We start from the raw sequence: 17,535 nt of genomic DNA, 5'->3' as shown, positions 1-17,535 counted from the left end.
ATAACTGTACGTTGGGGAAAGGGGAATCCAGAGTGTTCAAGGAGTGTTGGACACAGCATCTGAATCAACACTGATACTTGGAGGAGACTAGATAGATCACCCTAGTACACATTAGAGTGGGTGATATAAAGGCTAAGGTAACAAATGGAATCTTGGTCAAGGTCTGGCTTACAGTAGGTCCACTGACTACACAGATCTGTCCAGTGAGCGTTTCCCCTTGTCCCTGAATGTTTCATTGTCTTTGACAAAACTGGCAGATGGCACCACTCCACACTGGGTCCTTGCTCTAGAAGAGGAGTAAGAGCCATCATAATGGGAAAGGTCAAGCAGAAACCACCGAAGTTACCGCCATTCCCAACACAGGTATCAAAAACAGTATCACTCTGGGGGGATGGTGTAGATTAGTGCCATCCTTAAGGATCCAAAGACTCAGGAGTGACGATCTTCATCATAGCTTTGTTTAACAAATGGATCCTGGAGGATGACTACAGACCACCACAAGCTCAACCACATAGTACCTCAGACTGTACCAGCTGCGCCAGGTGCTACGGCATAGAGCTGATTAATATGAGCCCAGGTACAAAGTGTATAGGAACTGATTTGCTGAATGTATTCTTTTCCATCCCAATCGGAATGAAGATAAGAAATGGTTCGCATTCTATGTTCATTCACACAGAAAAGACAACATTTACAGTTTTGCTGCCAGGCTGTATTAACTCTCCCACTCACTGTCACAACAGTCCAAGGAACTCTCGACCTTCTGGACATACTGCAGAACGTTGTAATGTTCCACTACATCTATGACATCATGTTTATCATCTAAAAGCCCTGGCAAAGCACGCGTGCTCTGGAGGGGGAGAGATAAACCCCACCAAGACTCCAGGGTCTACCACAGCCACACCATTTTTAAGAGCCAATGATCTCAATGCCAAGATATCAGTCCAAAGTAAAAGACAAATGATTGCATTGTCCACCTCCTACAATGAAGAAGAAAGCACAACACCAGGCGGGCCTCTCTGGGCTCAGGGGGCAGTACACCCCCACCCAGGGATATTGCTCCAGCCCATTCACAGAGTGGCACAAAAAGCAGCCAGCTTTGAGCGTGGCTCCAGCGACAAAGGCTTCGGCAGTTCCAAGCTGTAGTGAGAGCAGCCCTGATGCAGGGGCCACAATACTCAGCAAATCCTACATTGTTGGCAGGAAAGGATGCTGAGGGGAGTCTGCGGCCATAGTGGGAGAATCATAATGCTGGTATGTGGGGTTCTGGGGCAAAGCCATGCCATCTGTAGTAAAGAATTATATGCCTTTGAAAAACAACCCCCAGTGTGCTAGTGGGCCCTGGTGGATATGGAAGGCACGGCCAAGGGACAGAAACAGACATGTGGCTGAAGTGCCCATCAGAAGCTGGGTTCTGTCAGTCTCACCCAGGCAGAAGTTTGGAAGGGACCAGCAACATTCCATCCCAAGACAGAGGCCGTACGTCCAGAATCAGGCACACACGGGAGCAGCAGGCACAAACAAGCTGCGCAAGCAGGTGGCCCACCACTGCTGCACGAGCGCCCCTCCCTCAGCCGATGGCTGAGGACAGAAGGATGAAAGCAGAGGGAAAAGCCCAAGCTTGGTTTGCAGATGAGTCTGTCAGGGATGGGGGAGCAAGCCAAAGACGGACTGTGCCGCAGCCTTGTTCAGGGAGGAATATGAAAGACAGCGATGAGGGGAAGTCTTCCCAGTGAGCAGAGTTTCAGGCAATGTACCTGGTCATCCACTTTGTGGGGGAAAAGTAGCCTGAGGTTAGAATATAGATGGACTCATGGCAGAAGCAAGTGGCCATGCCAGCTGGTCAGAGGCCTAGAAGGAAAAAGATTGGAAGATGAGGGATAAGAAGGTCTTGGGGTAGAGGTGCCTGGCTGGCTAAATCGGTGCAGCATGTGACTCTTGATCTCAGGGTTTTGAGGTTGAGCCCCACGCTGGGTATAGAGATTACTTAAAAAATTGTTTTAATCAAAAAAAGAAAGGTCTTGGGTAGACCTGTGAGTGAACAAGTGGGAGTGAGTGATGCCAAGTGTACATCAGACAGCACACACCACAGAAGAGGTACTAAACCACCTGACTGACATATGACTCGGTCAGATGGAGTCAGCCAGCCTCAGTTGTCAGCTACCCAGAGTTGACAGTATGGGCACATGAATCAAGTGGCCACAGTAGCACATGAGCCCAACAGCATGGACCTGACTTATCAAGGCTAAGCTGGCTAAGCTGACTGCCAATGCCCAACATCCAACAGGCCATCTACAATGACCAATGATGGGCCCCTCAAATGGCACCATTCCTTGAGGAGACTAACCTGCCACTTAGTATGCACTTGACGACACAGGCCCCATCCATCTTGAAAGGGCCAGGAGTTTGCTCTCACAGGAATAAACATGTACTGAGTATGGGCCTGTCTTCCCACAGGTCTTCAGTCAGCACAGCCAGCCACCTGGATCTTCCTTCAAGGAAGGGCCTGCTGCCCAGCTGTGAGGACAGCAGACAGCCTATAGCTACCAGCTCTTTCAGGGTCTGCCTCTGCTACAGAGCCCCCTCCCCCAAGATCATGCCCTTCCTGGGGCAGCCTGCTTTAGGGACAGAGGGCAGTGGGGGTGTGAAGGCTATGCCAGCCTGATGTAAGACAATTCCAGTAATTCTGGCTTTAAGACACCTGTCCACCACTGGTGAACTTCTCCCTTTGCTCAATCCTGCCTCCACTCTCTTCTTGCCTAAACCCCATGAAACATCTCACATCGCAAACTCTACTCAGCACCCGCTTTCAGAGAGCCGCGTCTGAAGCACAGGTGTGGACACTCACAAGGTGCAGATCCTGCCCCTCAGTTCCTAGCTACACTTGCTGGTACTCAAAGACAAATGAGGTAAAAGCAAGGAAGTGGTTAAAAATATCCATCATTGTCTCATAGTCTTGATTCTAATTATTATTATAGCCCCAAACAAGTTTTAAATAGTAATTAAGGATTTACACATACTATTTTTAAATATAATGTGCTGAATCATTAAGTGACCATCTGGGATTAATAAGAGTAACATAAAATAAAAGATGGCGGGGGGAAATGATGGAAAATCATTGAAAGGGAGCAACTACATGTAACTCTATGATATAAAGTATTCAACTCATTCGGTTCGACATATCTGGAGTGTCCTTGATGAACCAGGGGATGGGGCACAGGGTAAAACAGTTCACACACCACTCAGTCAGTGAGGACAACAGACTAACAAAGACTAACGAAGACAACAGCAGACCCTTACATACCCCAAAGGTAAGAGAACACGTGCCTTAGTAAGATCATTTTTCCAAGGTAACTCATAACCATTTATAAGAAAACATGAAAAATTTCACTGTATGCACAGTTTTAAGATATGAATAACAACAAAAACCCCTCAAATACACCCTGCCTATTTCAAATAATGAAACTTCCAAACGTTTTTAAGTTTCCTTGATAACATTCCCTACTCCCACCCCAAAACCCAAGTACTTTTCTTCTCCAATTATCAGTAACAGAGACTATTAGGGGAAGATAAAAAGACTATTTTGATGGTATTATTTCATTTATGGGAAAAGAACAGCAACAGCATCTGTCTACTTCTGGCTTCTCAGCACTTACAAATATAATAACCCAAATCGGTTACCTCTTCTCCAGGATAAATGCTGTGCCTAATTCCTGTGCGTCTCGCTTTGGCGCTGCATTTGCAGAGTGGCCCATCATTCATCTGTCAGAAACAGAATGTAATTCTTTTTTATTGGGGGGAAAATCCACACCATGCACAATGATGCCTCAGAAACTGTGTGGGTTTTAATGTCATGAGTACGGAAGCTCTGAAGAGGCTGTCACGGTTAGAAGATTAAACGGATGTTCCAAAACCAATAAAGCTGCAAACTGTCTATATTGTCTGATAAAGGGAAACTGTATGACACCGCTGGATTCCCAAGTTATTTGTGCAACCAAGCAGAAAATATCAATGTCACTGCACTGTTTGCCCCCATCTTCTCTTACCACTTTTCAGTGTGTTTCTCCTATTTCTTATTTCAGGAAAAATGACTCTTTCACAAAAGAAAAGCATATTTTATACCCTGAAGGAACACACAGAATGCTTTGAAGGTGACCTCCAGATTTAATGTTTCCAAAAGAGAAACCTAAACGTATCTAAAGCAGAGAGGGAAAAAAATGCCACTAGAAGCAGAGTAGCATTAGCTCAGTGCTAATCAGGTGAGTCAACATCTGTTTTTTCACCTGAATTCGTTTTACTGCCATGAACTGCACCCACATGATAAGATGAGTGAATAATTCCTGAGCGCCTCTTGGGCAGAAAGATGGTTGCTAAGCATTGTGGGGGGAAGGAGGGTGACAAATAACTCAGGTATTCAAGGAATATTTATTCTATACAGGAGAGATAACATACATATGATATACTTAGTAATTTAAAGAAAAAGGAAAAAAGTCCAGGTGGAGATACCACTGGCTTCAGAAACAAAATGTGAAAGGCAGAACAGGACAGGAGAAGATGGCTATTCTACACAAGGCACCAGCATGAGAAAAAAAGGGAAGGAAGAAATCCTATGTTATGCTCCAGGGACATGAGACCCATCTAAACAGAATAGATCATTTACGTCAGCAAGAAGACTACAGAAGCAGAACTGAGGTCAAAATCATCAAGGGCTTTAAAAGCCAGTTTCGTGAGTTTATTCAATACAGATGGTAACAGTGAATCAAAAGACCAGAGAGCATCAGTTTGGAGAAGGGAGAATCCATCTCTCACTTTCTCGGTATTAATTATAAAATATGTATGTGTTAATATGTATATGTTATATATATGTATATATATACATATGCATGTACACAACACACACATAACACACGTTTCTTTAAAGTTCTAGGGATTTATAACTCACATCCAAGGAAAATGTCTCAATAAAACTTTGAAAAGTATTAAAATGAAAAACTATAACTTTCTTTATCCTTTTGTGAAATCTAAAGCTTCAGGTAGCACAGCAGAGGAATAACATTGCTATGTAAAAAAAAAAAAAAAAAATCACATTAAGATATTATTCAGGGGCACCTCAGTGGCTCAGTTAACCCTCTAACTTTGGCTCAGGTCGTGATCTCATGGTCTGTAGGTTTGAGCCCACGTCGGGCTCTGTGCTGACAGCTCAGAGCCTGGAGGCTGCTTCAGATTCTGTGTCTCCCTCTCTGCCCTTCCCCAGCTCATGCTCTCTCTCTCTCTCTCTCTCTCAAAAATAAACATTAAAAAAAGTTATTATTCAAAGTAACAGCTGGCAAACAGTGATGTGATGGGATTCCCTCAAAAATCACAACACACTCCTAATGCTGGTCAGTAGAAAAATCACTTCATCCTCACTGATTTGCAAGGATGTAGACAGACATCCTAATTCCTGCCTTTTACCAGAGTCTTGGCCCCAGTGCAAATCAGCACTTTACAAGGTTCAACTGTACAGAGGACACGAAACTAAACAGTAAACAGAAGAGTGAGACTATCTATATTGGAAGCCTCTGTAATCTCTAATAAAAATAAGAATGGACATAAATTGAGGGATAGGCTTCCTGATAGAACTATGTGCATTAAAAAGACCACACATGAGGAAAGGGGAGGGACAACTAATGGACACAGGATTTCTTTCCAGGGAAACAAAAATGTTCTAGAATTAAATTGTGATGATGACTGTTAAATCTTGTGAACAGAAACACAAAAAATGAATTGTATACTTTAAGTGTGTAAACTGGATGGTATGTGAATTATAACTCAGTAAAGCTATTCACAGAGATCATATACATGGTTAATAAATCAAAGTAAGTTTCAAAACACATTTGCAATTTTTAAACATTTCTGCTCAATTCCAAGAGAGCAAAAAGCACCACAAAATACATTTCTGTTCAGGTACTCCAACTATATTAATTGTATAAAAAAAAATCCAACAAACCACTTAGATAGCAGTCATCTAATAAGAACCAGAAAAGCATTCAAATTAATATAAAGTATCTTTTTATAGGTGTATGTTTTATTAAGCTTAATAACTTCATGTGCATTAAAGATACTATTTTTGCAGGTGTTGTATATTTGTAAAATAAATCTTTTATAAAGATACTATTTGGTATTAAGTATTACTTCATAATAAAACAGTAAGTAAAAATAAAAATAATTATGTCCAGCCATGACATCGTTAGCTCAAAAATGCTTAATAGGAAAAGAACTTATAAGTAATTATGACTATTACCAGCTAAGAAATATGAAGTCTTACAGGACTTATTGTTTACTATATTGCTGCAAGATACCTTCCAGATGAATTGCTTTTAAAAAGACCTACAAGTGCTCTCTCCCTCAGCCTACCATTTGTCTCTTTCCGTTTACTGCAACTTTAATGAGGCAGCACCATTATCCTGCTCCCTAACATGGAATTTACAAACACCGTCAAACATGATTCAAGAGACAGTTGCTCTGGTACTTATGCTTTGGTGCCGAACTCTGAAGCTGAAGAGGAATAAGCTCTGAGGGATGACACACACCCTGAGAGTAAAATTCAGTTTTCATACTAGCCAACATGCATCTTCTGAGCCCGGAGTCATAAATGTGATGTGTGGGTTTGCAACCTTTGTAGCAAGAACACGGCATAAAAACATGCGCACCTGGCCTGGGTCATTGTACCAAAGTTCATCGTGAAGTCGGTCAGGGTGGGCTTTTTTACGTTTTATTTCCGCAATGACATCAAAAACTTCAGAGTCTGAGCTGCTAGAACAGGTGCTGTCCTCATCAGACTCACATTCGGATTCACTGGAACTCTCTAATACAGGGCAAGGGAAAACAGAGAAGATGAAGAAATTTACAATTGTTTTTTCTTTCAGTAAACATTTGGGAGCCTATTCCACACCAAGCACTCTGCTAGGCAATACCAGGAAAATAATGCAGCCCATACTGCTAAGTCACAATCTAGTTAAGAAAGCAATGAAAACAAGAGTTTTAGAGAAAGACCTAATGAACAATGCCAGGGAAAATGTAAACCACAGCAGCGGTATGGAGTCTCACATTTAAAAAGGTGTAGTAGTAAAATAATAATAATAATAATAATAATAATAATAATAATAATAAATAGATAGATAGATAGATAGAAAGATAGATAGGTGTAGTAATTCAGAAAAGGGCGAGTCTACCCTGACTCAGGTCACTGAGATTTCCTGGAAGAGGTGCACATGACCCAGGCACACGGATGGGATGGAGTTTGGCTGATGAGCGGGTAAGAGGAAAAGAATGCAAAGGGGGCACTCAGGCAAAAGCATGGAGGGAGGAGCACAAGCACTGGACAAAGGCCCCACAGAAAAATACCAGGAGGTAAGGGGTTTAAGTGTCACAAACGCCAGACTGAAGGTTCTGAGTACCAGACTGAAGATTTTAAATTATTTTCTCCTCCCCATAGTAGCAATAAAAGATTTTAGTCCTTGAAAGTGACTGGATAAAAACAGACTAAGGATTATGATAAGTGATATAAGCCAGTCACAAAAAGACAAATACTACGTGAGTCTACTTCTATGAGGTACCTAGAGTAGTCGTATTCATAGAAATAGAAAGTAGCACAGTAGTTGCCTGAGGCTAGGTGGAAGGAGGGACTGGGGAGTTAATGGATACAGAGTTTCAGCTGAGCAAAATGAGTTCTGGAGACAGCACACAATGTAAATAGTCTCAATACTACTGAACTGTATACTTACAAAATGACTAAATGGTACATTTACTGTTCTGTGTATTTTACCATAAATAAAAAAACAGACCTAGGGGTGCCTGAGTGGCTTAGTCGGTGACTCTGATATCAGCTCAGGTCATGATCTCATAGTTTGTGAGTTTGAGCCCCGCACTGGGCTCTGAGCTGACAGTGCGGAGCCTGCTTGGGATTCTCACTCTCTTCCTCTCTCTGCGCCTCCCCTGCTCATGTTCTCTCTCTCTCAAAATAAATAAATAAACTTAAAAATATATATATTTATGAAAAAACAGACCCAGAACTTACATTACTCCTACAAGAGATTAACAGTACATCACAGTAATAAAACCCAACCCCGACATGGTTGGATTCTTGAGTACTGCATGAGATAGACGCTGTTCATCCTCCTTTTATAGATGAGAAAAGTAAGGCATGGAGAGAATGAAATCACTTGCCCAAGGTCATATAGCAAGTGGCTGAGCAGGAGTCTGAACTGAGGTTCAGTCAGTGCTTTTACCCACCATGGACACTGCCTCTCAGCTGGGAAAATGAAGGTGGCAGATGAGAGCCAGAAGACAGGGAAAAGGCACAGGGAGTGCCTGATCTATGAATGGCTTTCTGTTAGGGGCTAAGGCTGCAAAGTGGTGAAAAGCAGTTTTTATCCTCAAAGATCTCAGCATCTACTTGGAACCTCATAATACATATGAAAAAAAAAATAGATCACCACATGATAAAGTTATGGAAACTATCCATATGAGTTGAGAGAAACCTTCAATCAGAACTGGCCTACAGCTGGCATTTCCTCATCAAAGCAGGAGCTCCCTGGCAGTGGAGAGAGCCACAAGGGAATGCCTGCCCATTAGAGGCACAGGTGACAGGGAACAGACTCCTGCTTCTGGTGAAGAGGCTGGACTATGGTGCTGATTCTAAGACTGGACAATTCTACAAGGGACACAATTGTTAGCATGCCTTACAAATGAGATCGCTTATGTATTCTGCTGAATGCAACTAAGGAAAAATAAGATCAAAACAGAGAAAGTTCTACTTTTATATATATTGCTACTATAGTTAAGGAAAATAAATGAAAAAGAGGAAATTTCAATATACGACTCTCAAGAACATATCCCCAAAGCCAAGGTTTAAGCAGTAACAGAAGCACAGGGCCTTGGTCTCGTAACTTCTAACTCACCCAAATCTTCATCTAGCTTCGTCTTAGGAGGCTCCCACGGAGGTCTAGCAGCTTTGGCCTTTTCTTGCCTACTCCCCAGTTCTTCCTCAAATTTGTCGTATAAGTCACGGAGCCTACTTGTTCCAACCACAGTAGAATCTCCCTTTGAAAAATAAAGAATCAACATTAGGAACTACATTAGTAATAGCCATACCAAAGATACATACAACCTCACAAATAATCAAGGATTTGTAACAGCAAGATGCCATTTCCTTCAATTTAACAAACATTTAAAAACAAAATGGCCAATGCTGGCATGGGTGTTCTGAATCACACACAACATTTATGGCTAACACAATCTTCAGGAAAATGTACTTGCCAACATTCAGAAGAAATATAAAAAACTGTTCACCTATGCCTTTTGATATGAAAAAATAAATCATGACCCCCGCCACCCAAGAATTCATGATATCTGACACTCTGCTAGGGAACATACATTTCCCCACTACTGAAAATCACTGATAGTCTATCTTCCATATCAACCCAATGATCAAACATAAATATCCTTATGGAATGAAGAAGTCACAGGAGTAAAAGGCACAGCATAGGGAATACAGTCAATGACATTGCGATGGTGACATTGGCATTGCATGGTGACAGATGGTAGCTACACTTGTGACCACAGCATAACAAAGATGTTGAATCACTATGTAGCACACCTGAAACTAATGTAACATTGTCAATTATACTCAAAAAATTTTTTTCAAGAAGAAACATAGATCCCCTCCCCCACAAATACACCCTATAAAACACAGGAACACAGACACACACACACACATACATGCACACTCATGTGCGCACACCCATACACCAACACACCCACACTCCAGAAACACAGGATTCTACAATGCATTCCTAGAGGAAACTCTCCACTTTCCCCCACTCTCTCTTCCCAGGATGAAATCACTTTAAATGTCCATATTCTTCAACTTAGTAATTTCCAAAATGTAAAGACCAGACCTATCAGACAGAAAAAGCAAATTAAAGCAAATCATAAAATCTGCAGTTATCCCAAAAGAGGATAATTGCTTTTCAAAGCCCCAGCTCATTACTGACACTGGCAATGCGAGGACAGCTGACATTCTTGCCACCTCTCTGCACCAGATGACAAAACACAAAGGCAAACGTTGGGCTTAGTTTATTAGCCTTCCTTCTACACCAATTTTAATATACTCATAAAATATATAAGAAAAAAAAACTGCCTGTGTAAACTCTTTGAACCTTTGCTATTTTATTTTAAGAATAATATCCATGGCAGCCATTCTCCTTTTCTTCTTTGCTAAAAGAACCATGATTCCCTTCAGATTTGGGGTAGAGAATTCCTGGTCTTAGGAAAAGTGGGTTTAGAGTTCCCCTCTGACCCTCAAAGATGTCCCTGCCTTAACACCCAGGAACTGAGTATGTTACCTTATGTGGCAGAAAAAACTTCGCAGATAGTGATTAAGGTTACAGACTTTGAGAAGAAGATATTATCCTGGATTATCTGGGTGGGCCCAATCTAATATGAGCCCTTAAAAGCAGAGAACCTTTCGAAATGGAATCAGAGGTGCAAGGGAAGAAGAGGCTGGAGATCCTCAAAGCACAAGAGACACGCGACCTGCACTACTGGTTTTGAAGATGAAGGAAGGGACCTATGAGCCAAGGGATGCACATGACCTCAGGATGGTGAAAACAGCCTTCATCAGCCAGCCAACAAGGACGCAAGGACCATCCTATAGCCACAAGGAACTGAACTCTGCCTATAACCTGAATGAGCCAAGAAAACAGATTCTCTCCAGAAAGGAGCACAGCCTTGTTTGATTCAGCCAGCAACACCTAAGTTTGACTTCTGACTTACAGAGCTGTGAGATAATAAATGTGTGCTGTGGTAAGCTCTAAAGTCTGTGGAAATTTGTTATGGCAGCAATGGAAAATGAAGCCCTGGGAAAGACATATGATACAGTTCTGGGGAAGGAATAGAAGGAAAGATCCATGGGTACGCTGGGCCCCACACAGCACTGCCCTTGCATCCTGTGTCTGGACAGACATGTGTAAGAACATGACACCTGCAGTCACCCTGCAACTCACAGTGGATGCTCCAAAAACAGCAGATAGCAAACTAGAGCCAGCTCTGCCATCACTGAGCCACTAAATATACACCAGCCACCACTTCCTTCCAGACAACTTGTTGAGAAAAACAAACCTGGCTCACAGTTTAAGTCACAATTCGCCAAGTATTATAATTTACAAACATGCTTAACCAACAGATACCTTCTTTCCAGGACTGTTTTCAGAATTAAGTAAGATATGTGAAGCACGAGTAAAGTTGCACCATAAAATGCTCAGCATGAGCTTTCCCTTTCCTGTATCACATGAACCATGACTTAAAACCCTGCTCTAATTTATCAAGTAAAATATCACAGCATCATGAGATTTCTCAAATTCTTTTTCCCAAAGACAAGAGAGTCTACTTTTACGTTCTCTACAGATAAGAGCCCAAGCCAAGTAGAAGCTATTTCCACAAAATTCCAAACAGAATGTTCTTTTATCTAACCCCATACACAAAATCTACCATCTCCAACCACTTACATCTCAGACCTATAGACGATCATTCCTTCACTCATCCATCTAATCAATGAGCGTCACTCTGTGTCTACCCTGTGGCAAATAGGCCTAAATTAATGGGATGGAGTCCTAACACCTACCTGGAGAAAGAGAGAGACTAAACAGAGAGTGACCAAAAATAAAATGAAGATAAAAGATAAAAAAGGCAAAAGAAACAAGCATACGAAAGAGGAAGTCATGGAGTCTGACACAACAAAGACTCCACATGGGCTGCAGAGCCCAGGAACCTCCCCTTGAGCAGCCTGTGCACAGGCTCTCTCAAGAGCCCATGAAGGGTGATAACCCCTGCCATTCCACAAAACCAGCCAATATGCATGGGAAACTTCCTGTGGTTATCTCTGGTCAAGGTCAGACTTCTAAGAGACAAACTCAAAGTCTTCCTTATTTCCCATGTTGGGGGGGAAATGTACATACAAACACAACCACAAACTGCATAAAGCAGTTATGCGTGAGAACTTAGAAAACCACCATTACCAAGACTAACAGTGTTATAAAAATGCAGAACGAAGAGATACTTTAATCTACCGCACTCTTGCCTTTGGTTGTGGAAGACAGCTTTGGTCTACAGCAGTGTTTCTCCACTGGGGAGAGGGGTGGAGGGCATTTGGCAATGTCTGAAGACAGCTTTGGGTTCACAACTGGGGAGTATCCTGTGCACAGAACTCAGAGAGGCTGCTGAACATCTTACAATGTACAGGACGGCACCCACCACAAAGAATTACCCAACTCCCAATGCTGAAGGTGCCAAAGTTGAGAAACCCTGGTCATCGCTTCTCAGACCTACCACTTGATCCATGGGGTCACTCGAGTAGTAGTTTTCTGAGTGGGTGCATCGAATCCACACCGGCTTAAGAAGTTCTTCTTCCTCCTCCTCATTTTTGTCAGGCAGTGTCTCCTCTGGCTCTTTTTCCTTGATTGAGGTATAATTCTTCTCTTTGCCAGAGCTCTGGCTGTCACTCCATCTGTCTTTTTCTTCCTCCCAACGAGCTCTCTTTTTCTCCCTACTTGGGGAGCGACTTTAAAAGGAGGTAAAAGAGGCTAATTATTTAAAATGTTCTTATGTTGTAAGATTATTCTATTTCACCTGTTTAGTTCATTTTTTCACCTAAAATAAAAATGCCATACCAAATCAACATATTTACTTTTGTTAAACCAGTGATTCCCAAACACTAGTCTGGTGGCATCAGAATCACCTGAAGTTAGTTGTTTAAAAATACAAATTCCCAGGCCCTACCCCAGATCTACTTACTGATTCACAGTCTCCGGGGGTGGGGCCCAAGAATCTGTATTTTTAATAATCTCCCCAGGTAATTCTGGTGTGCATCCAGCAGGTTCAGGGACAACTGGAAAACCATAACTCCTAGAAGAGAAAGATATTTCGGAAATATTTGAAAATCTCCACATATGGACAATCTCAGCAATGAGAATACTACTTTTGAAGCCTCCACAGCTTGCTTTGCCAAGGGGGAAAAAAAAGGCTTCACAAAACACAGTCTCAATTTGGCCATAAATTTAGCTTGAGGACCATAATCTAAGAGAAAATCAGTTATATCATCCTTAACCATCTCTGTGGAAGCTCAGACTTGGGTTACTACTTAGTGAACCACCACTCTGTCTAATTCTGATCCCTGCAAATACTGATATTAATTCATTTAAAAAGGATAAAAACAACTCGCTCTCCTTGAATTTCTAGGGCTTAACATGTGCAAAGGCCTATCCTATGGATGTGTTTAGAGACAAAAACCTAAAGTACAGGTTTTAACTTGACATCCAAAAATTTAAATGCAACCATACACACCCTGAGAATCTAGCCAAGGAGAGAAACTGTTGTATTAGTATTATGGTAGCATCCTCTGCAGCAACACTAACAAAGTCACTATTATCCAAGAAAGCTCACATCTGGATCAAAGTCACAAATTAACTATTCTCATCAACTCTACCACTAACTTCTAACTTTATGACAGGGAAAGTGTGAGTATGTAGGTGTGTATACATCGAGGGGGAAAGGGTGGGTAATTAGATTATATATTGATTACTTATTGATATAACTTCTAAATATTACATTTTGTTACCAGAAAAGTTACTGTAAAGTAAAATATATATACGCCCACTGTAGAAAAATAAAGCATTAACAACAACAACAAAAAAAACAAACTCGTCATCCATAAAACCACTAAGAAATAACTGCTATATTTAACAAATGGGTTAAAACCTATAAATATGACGATATATACATAAAAATACACACATTTAACAACAACAAAAAAGTACACAACTCTATAGCCTGCCATTCTCAAAAGAAAATCAGGAATACCCTTCAATAAGCATCCATTCCTGAACCACTTTTAATAGGTGCGTATTATTCATCTACACATGTATGCCATAATTTAACAAATCTGATCATAGTCATTAAGGTTACCATTTATTTTTTTTGTCATCATAAACAATGCCACTGTGAACACACTTGCATTCTCTGCAACCTGTCAAATTATTTCACACAAAGAATGTGTACTTTTTTTAAGGCTTCTCTATAGATAGGTAGTACTAGTCTAGACTAAAATCAAAACCATATGGGAGTTCCCATTTCCACACATTCTGTCAACATGACTGTTTTTAATCTCTGCCATTCCAATGAAAGAAGTGTCTTATTTAACTTGCAATTTTTTTTATCACTATTGAAATAACGTTTCATGGTCACTTCATTTATGAACATCCAAGTCATATGCTATGCCAGTATTGTTAAAACTAGGAATACAGTCTTTTTTATTTATTGAAAAAGTTTTTTATTAAGATAACTGCCCTTCTGGGGTTCCTGGGTGGCTCAATCAGTTGAGCGTCCAACTCAGCTCATGGTCTCATGGTTCGGAGTTCAAGCCCCATATCGGGCTCGCTGCTGTCAGCACAGAGTCTGCTTCAGATCCTCAGTCTCTCTCTCTCTCTCTCTCTCAAAAATAAATGAACATTAAAATAAATAATAAAAAGATAACTGCCTTTCTGTCAAATGTAATGTAACCTTTTTCAGTTTTTTGTTTTCCTTTTAATTCTGTCTATTGCTACATATGACTTACATGGCCAAACCTAGAGATCTTGTTTATACTGCCTGCCTTAGTGTTATGTTTGGAATCCTTTCCCATCCCAAAATTAAATAAATATTTTCTATTTTCTTCAGTTATTTTTTAACATTAAATTTTTTTATTCTACCTCTCTAAGATATAAGGCATAAATCTAACTTTAGTTTCTTCCTCCATATGTTTTGTCAATTGTCCCCACATCAGTTTCTCCTCTGATTTGAAACAATTTTATGACAGAGGTAAATTTTTTTATATATACTTGAACGTTGCTCAATATTTGGAATATTTTATACCCATATCAAATTGTTTTAATAATTATGGGTATAGAACATTTTAATTTTGCTCAAATATCCCTGCATTATTATTTTTCATTATTCTCACTTCTATTTTAAATCATTATAAAGTTTAAAAACCCACAGTTCAACTGAAGTTACATTATACTGTACATTATTTTGAAGAAAACTGGTATTTTTACAACACTGTCTTCTACTTCCACTATGGGAATACAGCATGCCCTCCATTCATTTACGTCATCTTGTCATCAGCTACACTGATAGTTTTCTTCACACTGATCTGTATTTTTTAAGCTTATCAAGATATTTTATTTTAATTAAAATTTCGGTAGTGAACGTATATTTTTTCCCCATTACATTTTCTTAGGTGTTTCTGGTATTTAGGAAGGATATTAATTTTGATTTTTTTGTTTGTTTGTTTACAAGTGTCAACTTCAGTGAATTATTCTCATAGTTTCTTAGCTGATCCTCTTGAATTTTCCTGCTACTACCATTAGCTAATAATGGCAACTCTTAGCTCCCACTGGTACGGCTTGGTTTGTATGTTTATTTTAGTGCTTACTGCAAGCCTGACACTCTGCTAAGCACTTTACTGACACTCACATTTAACCCTTAGAAGAATCCTATGAGGCAGATATGAACATCTCCTACAGAGGAAACAGAATTAGAAACTGCATCACTTACCCATATTCCCAAGCTATTAAAGTGGTAGTTAAATGCTAATATGGTTGTCTAACACAGACATTTTGACCTGTACTAAAAGCCCATGAAATGTTTACTATTATTGTCAAGAAACATGGGCAAAAATATCCTCACTCCATTTCTCTTAAGGCAGGTGTCTTGAATGATGGATGGCCAGGGTTGTCTGTTGTGAATATCAATTAATGTTCTTTTTCTTTTTCTTTTTTTTTTAAGATTTTGAGAGGGTCATTTCAAAACAGGGGCAAAACATCTTTTTTAGCTAAGTGTCTCAGGCACTCCAAACTTCAAAATTCAAACTACAAATTGTTTCTTAACAATAAGTTATAGTACAGGCTATGATAACTTTTCTTCCTTTGCAGTATGTACATCTATGATTTTAATTTTCTCATCCACTGCATTAGTTGGAACTCACAGAATCCAAGTTTCTGCCTTCCCCACAAGCTACTGGGCACAGGAGAAGAAAACCACTAGACTGAAGATGTTTCCAGCACTCTACATTAAAAATCACCAACCTGAAATGGGTCCTCAGTAATATCTACCAACACAGTGTCTGGCTTTTTTTCCTACCCTTATCTCCTCTTCAGGCCCTTTCTCACTGAACAAACTCTAGCTAATCTCATCTATCCTTGGCATTTAGTATTTCCAGCTGGGATCTCTTTTCTGGGCTTTACACCTGTGTAACCAATAAACTGCCGCACAACTTCACCTGGTTGTCTCACAGATTCTTATATTCCACATGCCCAAACTGTACTCACCTTGCATCTTTCTTAGTGCTCCCCACCCCCAGTGGGGGCCACCAGATCTCAGGTGCTGACTGCTCTTCCCTCACCATCAGTTATCCTACTGACTCGATCTCACAAACACCTCTCAGTTACTTCTACCATTCCCCATTACCACTGTCACTGAGCTGATGTAGGCATAATCACTTCTTGTATGGATCACTACAAAAGCTGTCTAAACTTATTTCCCAAGCTCCAGGCTTGACCCTCTCAGAGCCACTTCTCCACACTGCAACCTTCCCATGTGCTCTTTTTTCTCCCTTCACCATCCCCTTCTCTAATGCATTCCTACACACACTTCAAGTACCAATTATTAAAAAGGTAAGATACCAATTTCTCTACCAATTTCTGACTACCCAAGACTGAGCTTTCGCTGCTGTGTTCCCAGAACCACATGTAATTGTTCTATCAGAAGTACTCCTCATAGCACTTAACTTTCTTATGCCTGTAAAGTGGGGACTCTTGTGAATGTTTTCACTCACACCGGTACAATACCTGGCACACACGAGAATGCACTGTTTTTCATTCACTTCAAGAAGAACTGAATTGTATAACATTCAGTTATACAATGTTAGGTGACAGGGATAGACAATGGAGCCTCAATCCTTTTTCTAACTTGTATGGGAAGGCCTGAAAGGTTTCAACATTAAATATGACTCTTCTGAAATGGTATCAATCATATTCATAAGGTAATATTCTATGAGTATTCTAAGAATATTCTATATTCTTTTATCATGTTAAAAAAGTCTGCTTTTATGCCTAGTTTACCAAAGTTCTATTTATAAAAGGATGCTGGTTCTATTTTAAATATCTAATAGACAGGTACAGAGATAACTCTACAGATTTTGACACAAAGAATTAATTATAGATGTCCTGATACTAACCTATTTACCCATGCAATCTTGGAATAAACTGTTACTTTAACACACTACTGAAAATTTTCATAGCCATATTCATAACAGATTGTTTTATAGTTTTCTACATTGGGTTAGGTTTTGCCATCTCTGTTTTCCCTTCCATCTTCATCAGTATCCTAGAACAGTTTAATACATTTTTGGAAGTGGTAAAAATCCAACTTTTTCCATTTTTTCCATAGTTATTAGCCTAT

The 17,535-nt window shown here is 40.3% G+C and overlaps 1 protein-coding gene and 1 long non-coding RNA gene across 12 annotated transcripts in view; one reads left to right on the top strand and one right to left on the bottom strand.

The window, feature by feature from the left end:
* Positions 1-17,535, bottom strand: part of DROSHA (drosha ribonuclease III) — a 201,905-nt gene that overhangs the window by 174,427 nt on the left and 9,943 nt on the right. For 9 of the 11 annotated variants that reach the window (XM_045038429.1, XM_045038420.1, XM_045038401.1 and 6 more), the window contains 5 exons: positions 12,832-12,942; positions 12,367-12,598; positions 8,940-9,081; positions 6,690-6,844; positions 3,679-3,759 (listed from right to left, as the gene is read on the bottom strand). In XM_045038429.1, coding sequence (XP_044894364.1) covers positions 3,679-3,759; positions 6,690-6,844; positions 8,940-9,081; positions 12,367-12,598; positions 12,832-12,942 — 721 coding nt within the window. The remainder of the gene's footprint in view (positions 1-3,678; positions 3,760-6,689; positions 6,845-8,939; positions 9,082-12,366; positions 12,599-12,831; positions 12,943-17,535) is intronic. The other 2 variants (XM_045038426.1, XM_011286654.3) reach the window with 1 other exon arrangement.
* On the top strand, positions 85-16,492 carry LOC111556589. The gene is made up of 3 exons (XR_002736149.2): positions 85-1,251; positions 4,080-4,256; positions 16,050-16,492. It is a non-coding gene; the product is annotated as an uncharacterized LOC111556589 (long non-coding RNA).

Source organism: Felis catus, chromosome A1 (assembly GCF_018350175.1).
Source record: "Felis catus isolate Fca126 chromosome A1, F.catus_Fca126_mat1.0, whole genome shotgun sequence".
NCBI classification, from domain to species: domain Eukaryota; kingdom Metazoa; phylum Chordata; class Mammalia; order Carnivora; family Felidae; genus Felis; species Felis catus.
The sequence above is the reverse complement of the archived record's forward strand: the minus strand, read 5'-3'. Positions and strand labels throughout refer to the sequence as shown.